Source organism: Carcharodon carcharias, chromosome 17 (assembly GCF_017639515.1).
Source record: "Carcharodon carcharias isolate sCarCar2 chromosome 17, sCarCar2.pri, whole genome shotgun sequence".
NCBI lineage: Eukaryota > Metazoa > Chordata > Chondrichthyes > Lamniformes > Lamnidae > Carcharodon > Carcharodon carcharias.
The window spans coordinates 110,094,143-110,102,006 of record NC_054483.1 but is presented as its reverse complement, the minus strand read 5'-3'; the positions used below and the strand labels follow the sequence as shown (position 1 = coordinate 110,102,006).

Sequence of the window (7,864 nt, the reverse complement as noted above, 5' to 3'; positions counted from 1 at the left end):
GCTGTCAATCGTTCGCCTCCCAAAGGCCAATCGCCCAATCGCGTGGGAGGTGGGCGGGGCGACGTGTACCCCCCCCCCCCCCCCCCCACAAGGTCCAATCAGGGTCACCCGGCGCCATCTGTCAATAAACAATGTAAATAAAGTGGCAGAAAACGTGATCCCTCGGCCGCCTCCAGCCGAGGATTCCGCGGATTTCTTGCTGAGCTTTTCCCTCCTCCCTGACTGAATGCCCGGAGCTAAATCTGTGGCAGGAGAGACTCTGCTCCAAACGGAAAAAAAGCCAGGCGGATGTGCGGAGACTCGCTCTCGGTGCTGTTGTGGGGAATCCAGGCAGGAGCATCTTGGAACTGGCTCTGACTGAGGGCAAAGAAGGGTTTGATTCTCCTTCACTCACTCACACTCTCTCTCACTCTCTCTCTCTCACACACACACACACACACACACACACATTAATAAAAAGATGGCAGTTCAAGGCGGCTCCCTGACGCCATTTACCATCCAAGATATTCTCACCCGGGGCGATGACGCTCGGCTGACTCGGAATTCGCACCAGGAGCGGGTGAAACTCCAGCCCCCTGGCTCCGACCCGCACTGCGATTCGAGGGCAGGGGCTGCTCTGGCGGGGGAGAGACGGACTCCGCTGATCGTCATCCGGATCGACCAGGAGGACCAAGGGGAGGCACTAAACAGCGGCCCGGGGCGAGACGAGAGCCGGCAGCCAGCGCCTGAAGTTTTGAACGGTGACCGGCAGGCCGAGAATAATGAAAGGGGGCGGCTGGATGTGGAGTCTCTCAATGAGGAGTCGAGAGAGGCGAACAGCTGGGAGAATAGCGCAGAAAAATTCGATAAAGGTAAGCCACATCTCTTGAAGAGGGGGGGGGGGATCTATTTAAACAATGGAAAAACCTATGGCTTAAAAAAAATCCGAAAACGAATCATTTTTTGCCCTACAAATGACTAAGGGTTGATTGTATCAGAAATCAATTCGACTTGACAATATTGCTAAAAATTTTAACGGTGAAATTGATACTTCTTTTTTTTAATACTCTATCCTCGCATCTGTTTTCGGATATTGTTGATTGCATTTCCCCCTTGAATTGTTTTTTTTTAACAGTTACTTCAGAAATCTTTGTCAGTACTGAAGTCACTGCTTAGCGAGCTTTCACTTCGGACACTGGCTGGGAATTGGCACCAGGAAGCGTTGCGCTTCTTCCTTCGATCGGCGGTCGATTGTAAAATCATTCTAACATTGTTAAAGCTGGCTTTTTTTTTAAATTTTTTAAAAATTTGTAACAGTGACACACAACTCAATACTTGGACTCGTGTGAAAAGTGTAACGCTGATATCGATAAACACGCGCCTGGCGAAAGAGCTGTCAACCTTGGAGAGGTGCTTACACTAATTGCCAACGATTTCTCGTGAAATGGTTGGGATTGTAAATACTGATTTTGCCCAGAATATGCTTATGTGTGTGTGTGTGTGTGTGTGTGTGTGTGTGGGAGGGGGGGGGGGTGCGGTTGGGGGGAAAGTGGATAGACTGTTAAGACATTTTTCTGTTTCCGGACTACCAGAGGCTATCAGTCTGCCGTTCCGCACTAAATATGGATGGGGTGGTTTTAGAATATCAGACGGTAGAATCGGATGGACTTTTAGTCATTCTTTAATTTTAATATTTTATTAAGTAGTGCGAACCGAGCTAGAGTGTACTCAATGTGCACTTTCCGTCGATCTACCTGTCAATATTATTATTATTTTAAATGCGGAATGATTATAAGGTGTGTTTTTGCACCTTCCAACTGCGGAAGGGACACCATTTGTACACACACACACACACACACACATCATAGTTCTGGCAGAATTACAAGTGCACTGTGTTTCTTCTATTGCGGAACTGAAACTAGGCCGCAAAAGGAGTTAATCCCCCCCCGAAGCGAGAGGGAGAGGGAGAGAGAGAGAGAAAGAGAGGGGCATGGGGGAGCGGGGAATACAAACACAGCCGAATCTAAACGGCGCAAGGGGCGCTTTAATACATAGACATGAGGCAGCAGGGGAACGGTGCAAAACTTACACGGGCTGCACTGTTCAAATTATTTTTACAGCAGGGCGCAGCAGTTTCGCTCCCAAATGATGTTTCAGTTGCCTCGGAGTTGCCTTTATCACGAGTGTCGATTTTGCCTGTATCTGTGTGAATTATATTTATAAAAGATATGTTATCTGAATTCTGCTCAGGATAAACATTTATCTCTCATTCCTGTCGCGGAATGAACTCTCACGAGTGAAGCTGCTCTTTAAAGTGTACTTTGCCTGTTAAATGTTGTTCACACACTGACCCTAATGTTACCGTCATCCCCAGTTCCCCTCAAGCTTCCCCATTCCACAATCACTCGGTGGTGAAGGTTTGCTTTCTATTGAATTTACCCCTCAGTTGGGTAACTGGTCCAAACGCCTCCAGAGAAATGCAGATCAGGCAGGACACACTGACACAGGGTGTAAATCGATTCGGATCCCCGCCTGTTAAATATTTTCACCAGCTCTGTGCAATATTTCAGATTCAGACCGCCAGGCCGCGACCGACGATGAGGAGAAGATGGACAAACTCGCCCCGTCCGACCAACCCAGCAAATCCGGCAAGAAACGCTCCCGAGCCGCCTTCTCTCACGCTCAGGTCTTCGAGTTGGAGAGAAGGTTCAACCACCAGAGGTATCTGTCGGGTCCGGAGAGGGCAGACTTGGCGGCGGCCCTCAAACTCACCGAGACCCAGGTCAAAATCTGGTTCCAGAACCGAAGGTACAAGACCAAGAAGAGGCAGATGGCTGCAGAACTGGTGGTTAATTCGGCGCCCACGGCAGCCAGGAAAGTGGCCGTGAGGGTCCTGGTGCGAGACAATCAGAGGCAATACAGCCCGGACGAGTTAGGAAACCCACATTTGCTCTCGTTATACCAGGCTTATCAATACTATCCCTACATGTACTGTCTACCAGCCTGGCCTCCGAATGTTATCCCTCTCTGTGGAGGAACTCATTGAAGAGCCAAGGAGGGGCTCAGAGTGACTCGACCTCTTTTTTTTAAAAAAAAGTAAAATATAAAATGGACCATACCAAACCAAATAACCCTTGCAATTGTCTGCAACTAGATGCCAATCAGTGAACTGTCAGACCGCACTGGCATTAACACCAAGGATATTCGCTGTTTCGTTTAATTATATGGGATAAAAAGACAGCGCAAGGCAAAGCCAGGGGTGCTTTTGTCCGAAGAATTCGTGCTTCTTTTTTTGAGGGGGGGGGGGGGGGGGCGCGGAGGGGGTGGAGTTTGTTCTGGCTAGAAACATCGAGAACCCTAGAGAAATTACTGAGGTAACAAAATAGCTCTTCCAAGCCAGTGGTCCAATGGTTTTATTAATCGTTATTAGATGCTGTTACTGGTCGGATTGTGCCCACTGATTGTCTGCCGGTTGTAGAGCAGCCGAACAGGTCATTGAAAGCTATTTTCAAAAGTCAAAAATAAAAGACGAAGGAGATCCAAACTTTCCTGGAGAGATTTGAAACGCATTTTCTGACGAATATTTGACTTTTGTTTTTTTTCTACATTAGAAAATAAATTGGAAGCATGTGACTTTAAAAGAATGGTTTCGTTTTCAAAACCAACCGTCCGGAAGGTGTATTTTTTTTTTGCACTTCTTTCTGTAAGTAAATAACAAACTACCAACAAGAATGTTTTAAAAAATATATATTTAAAACTAGCGTTTAAGCTCCAGTTGCTGGTGGGACTGAACCCTTGAATGTTGCTTCCTGTCGCTAATTATCAAAATCTCTGTTCACCTCTATTATGTTATAAATGCTCAGAAACACTAATCTCTCGCAGCTTGCTAGCTCCAGTTTATAGACTTATTTCGTCTTTAAACCGTTCTGAATTTACCTGGTTTTAATATTTTGCACAATTAAAATATATTTCTGGCCCTTTCCCGGCAACTATTTGCTGTCGTTGATTTTTTTTCTCTCTCTCTCTCTTTGGAAGCTGTTTTGTCGAATATAAACAAAGATAAAAGAGACAGACACAGATTCCCAAAGCACTGTAGCTTTCTGAACAGTACGGGCTTCTTCATCAGTCTATTTTCGGCGGAGTGTGCAGCGGATTGTACAGTGCCCTGGGGGAAAGAATACACTTACGGCCAACTAAGTAATGTTTTACTGCTCCGCCGTTACCACTCACCTGGCTTTATACAGGCGACTGGAGAGGCTGAGGGGCAATAGGCGAAGATTTAACTTACTGGGAATCTCAGATTCGGTCGAATAAGCTCTGGGCATCAGCCAAACTTTGTGACCGGCTTCCTCACGGTTAGGGAGATCCAAGTTTATCAGAGCGAGCAGTAAAGCTGTCACGTAGGAAACAGAATTAACGATCAACTGACTGAGATCAATGCGATGTCACCGCACGATTTGTAAATTAATCCCAGAACCACTTATTTTAATGCGTCTCTGCTTTTTACGTATCCCCCCTTTTTTTAACCCCCTCCCCCCCCGCAGAGATTATTCTATTTAATAACAAGGCCCCGGACAGTTATTCGTCCCCAGCGCCAACTTAATATGTCAATAAAAAAACTGTCTGAAATGCAAGAAACAAAAATTGATGTCCGCTTATATTTGTTATATTTTCCACCTTATTCATTTGCAAAGTATACACGGGTTTTTTTTAAATGGTTATTTAATTCCTGGTTTATTTCGTCTCTTCCCCCTGGACTTTACAGCTCCGCAGACATCTCTAAGGGTCACCTTGTGCTGAGCAACTTTACAAAACAGTACGGTCAATCCTTGCAAGGAATTGGGGGGTTTGAAAATGAATAATGGGAAAAGAACGGGGCTGATTAAACCCTCAGGAATTAGCTAACGCCCTGAAATGGCAAATAACTGTCATCATTACTGTTAGACGCTTTACTTAGGAGAAGATGAGCGGTGAAATCCAAGATTGCGAACAGGACCACCCATTGCAGTATTAATACCCTACAGGGAGGGAAATCCGCCATTGTTACCCGGTCTGACCCACACGTGACTCCAGACCCACAGCAATGCGGTTGACACTTAACTGCCCGCTGCAGTGTCTGAACAAGCCACTAAGTTTAAGGGCATTTAGGGATGGGCATCAAACGCTGGCCCCGACAGCGACACACACACCATGAAAGAATTTTTTTTTTAAACTATCTACCGTCCAGATGTAGCAGGGTTTATAATTCTCTGAAACCAATTATTGCTGATCAGACACAGGCAGATTGAAGCCATAGGACTACCTGTGCAACAGCACATTCCACCGGGGGGAATGCCCCCCCCCCAAAATAAACTGTTACATTTTATGTAATCAATCGCTTGCATTTCCCTGGAAGTGTTAACCTGAAAGAGGCTCTCGAGGGCCCTCTCAAAGAGAGGCAGTAAAATACGTGTCCAGACTTTGTCTGGAGAGTTAAGCAGAGGTGACAAGCTAAAGTTAATTTGGGAATCTGATACACTGAAATACTTCTTCAACTGTGTTTATTTAATGAATAACAAACTCGTGAATATTCTCTTTAATTAGAGGTCTATGTGCACAACCTCTCACCTTCTCTGAGAGCATGTGGAGTTTCAACGGGGTTGACACCTAACCAAAGTATCCCCAGTTTAGTCACTGTTTATATACCCAAATGGGACAGAGTTAAAAAATAAAGCGGCGGATTATCTCCCCTGTCCCCACCCCCACCCCCCACCCACTCTCCCTCTCTGTCTCTCTCCGTACAAAAATGCGCACTCTGAAACCACAGAATATTACAGCACAGAAGGAGACTATTCGGCCCATCGGGTCTGCGCCGGCCCTTTCGAAGAGCCATCCAGTAGTCGCAATCCCTCAACCTTTCCCCATATCTCTGCGATTTTTGTTTCTACCTCAAGTATTTTCCCTACTTCTCAATTGGATCTTGTCTCCCCAAGCCTCCGCACTATCACATCCCAAATCCTAGCCCCTCCGAATTGTTAGGTTAGAATGAACAATCGTTTGTAATGCCGTATTCAAACTGTGTACCGTGTAGGAAGAGGGAAAACATTGGAAATGCGAAACAAAACTCAGAGACTGTGCCGAGCCTTCAGCCCTGGGGACAGAAAAGTCAGCTGAGGGGGTGGGGCGAGGTGGTCGGGAGGGGGCAGGTTGTTGATCAGAACTAGGGACTGGAATTGGATTTCAAACTTTTAACATCAGTCTAATACTTCCTACAGAAATAATGAAAGAATATTCGTTGGATTTGCAGCTTACATCCCATACAAAAAAAATAAAAGCTTCAGGCCGTGATTTCTCTGAGTGGAATCTGGACAGTCGCCAACAAATATTGAGGTTCCGAACTGTAGCTCTCAATATCGCGCCGCCTGCCCCAGAGAGTGGCCGAGGAGGGTGGTAGGGATTCGAATTTCACCAGTGTAAGGGTTTCTGTGGAGTCCACTTGTGGAGTATGGCTTCAATATCCTCATCAATAAACTCGTGGAGTTTTAAAACTTCCACACGGTTTAGCTCCTGCTCTAGAGAAGGGAACAGGCGTCTTGTTTATGGATGTTCCAGGGATGTTTCTGAGTCCATTCAAATCCCCCGGGTGGTCCTTCAGATGCCAGGTGGACACTTCAGGTGTAAACGATTTCCATGTTTTGAAGGACTGGCTACACTAGTTACCGACGGGTTGGTTGTTGACAGTAGACGGGGGCGAATGTAAAGGCCAGGGATGTGGACTGTCGTAAATGCATGTTCTGTCTCTTTCTACCCTTCTTGTTCTATCTCTTTTCCTCCTTCCCTCTATCACTGGCCCACTCTCTTGCATTATTTCCCTCCGTTCCACTCTCTTCCTCCACCTGCTCTCCCTTCCTTCTCTCTCTCTCTCTCTCTCTATCTAGGACCTCTCTCTCTCTCTCTCCCTGCTCCCTTCTCTCTTCTTCACTGTCCCCCTCGCTCTCTCTCTCCCTTTGTCTCTCTCTCCCCTTCTCTCTCTCTGCTCTTCTGCCTAACCACCCCCACCCCCAACCGCCCAGCCATAATTGATCGATTGTATAGCATCCTATTGCAAAGCATGATACAAATAGAAGTGGAAAATGTGTGGCGAGGAGATGCTGTTAGAAGTCCGTATTTTAAAAAAAAAACTTATGGCAGTATTAATAAAACGAACTGAATTAGAAATGAACAGCGTTCAATATTATTGAAGGATTTTAAAAAAATAATGTGGGGTGTCGCTGACTAGGGCAGCATTTATTGCCTATCCCTTATTGCCCTTCTTCAGAGGGCATTTAGGACATTGCTGTGGGTCTGGAGTCACATGTGGGCCAGACCAGGTAAGGATGGCAGATTTCCTTCCCTAAAGGACATTAGTGAACCAGATGGGTTTTTACGACAATCGACAATGGTTTCATGGTCACGATCAGACTTTTAATTTCAGATTTTTTTAATTGAATTCAAATTCCACCATCTGCCGAGGATTTTGTCAATCATAATTAGACGGGACCACGGCTTTCCAGTTAACGTTAAAACAATACTCGGAGCTAGAAATGATACCTGGTGATTCAGGGATGTATAAATCTGCGTTCCGTTCAATGATGATCCTGTACAAGAGGTCATATTTTCAAAACAAAAGATATTTGTTTCAAGGGCATGGCCTCATTGCTTCTCTCTCCACAGAGGCTGCCTGACCTGCTGAGTATTTCCGGCATTTTCTGTTTATTGTCTGGGCGTTATCTGGTCCAATGTCACCATATCCTGGAATGTGAATCAGCAATTCGCTTGGTGCATCATAGTTCACCAAAAGGAAAACAGGGACAGAATGGGGGCTTTGAGGGGTCTGAACTGTCTCCTGGGCAAGGTTGGCTTTTGG

General features: G+C 45.9%; 1 protein-coding gene across 1 annotated transcript; it reads left to right on the top strand.

Annotated features, from left to right (window-relative positions):
• The first annotated feature begins 460 nt into the window (after positions 1-460).
• nkx3.3 (NK3 homeobox 3) lies at positions 461-3,025 on the top strand. The gene is made up of 2 exons (XM_041209323.1): positions 461-851; positions 2,550-3,025. Exons 1-2 carry the CDS (start codon positions 461-463, stop codon positions 3,023-3,025), a joined length of 867 nt encoding a protein of 288 aa, XP_041065257.1.
• The last annotated feature ends 4,839 nt before the right edge of the window (positions 3,026-7,864 follow it).

Bases quoted from the DNA above. Each gene is read 5' to 3' on its own strand.
- nkx3.3 (XM_041209323.1), top strand. From the start codon at position 461: ATGGCAGTTCAAGGCGGCTCCCTGACGCCATTTACCATCCAAGATATT. The intron at 852-2,549 runs GTAAGCCACATC...GCAATATTTCAG, and splicing joins CGCAGAAAAATTCGATAAAG to ATTCAGACCGCCAGGCCGCG.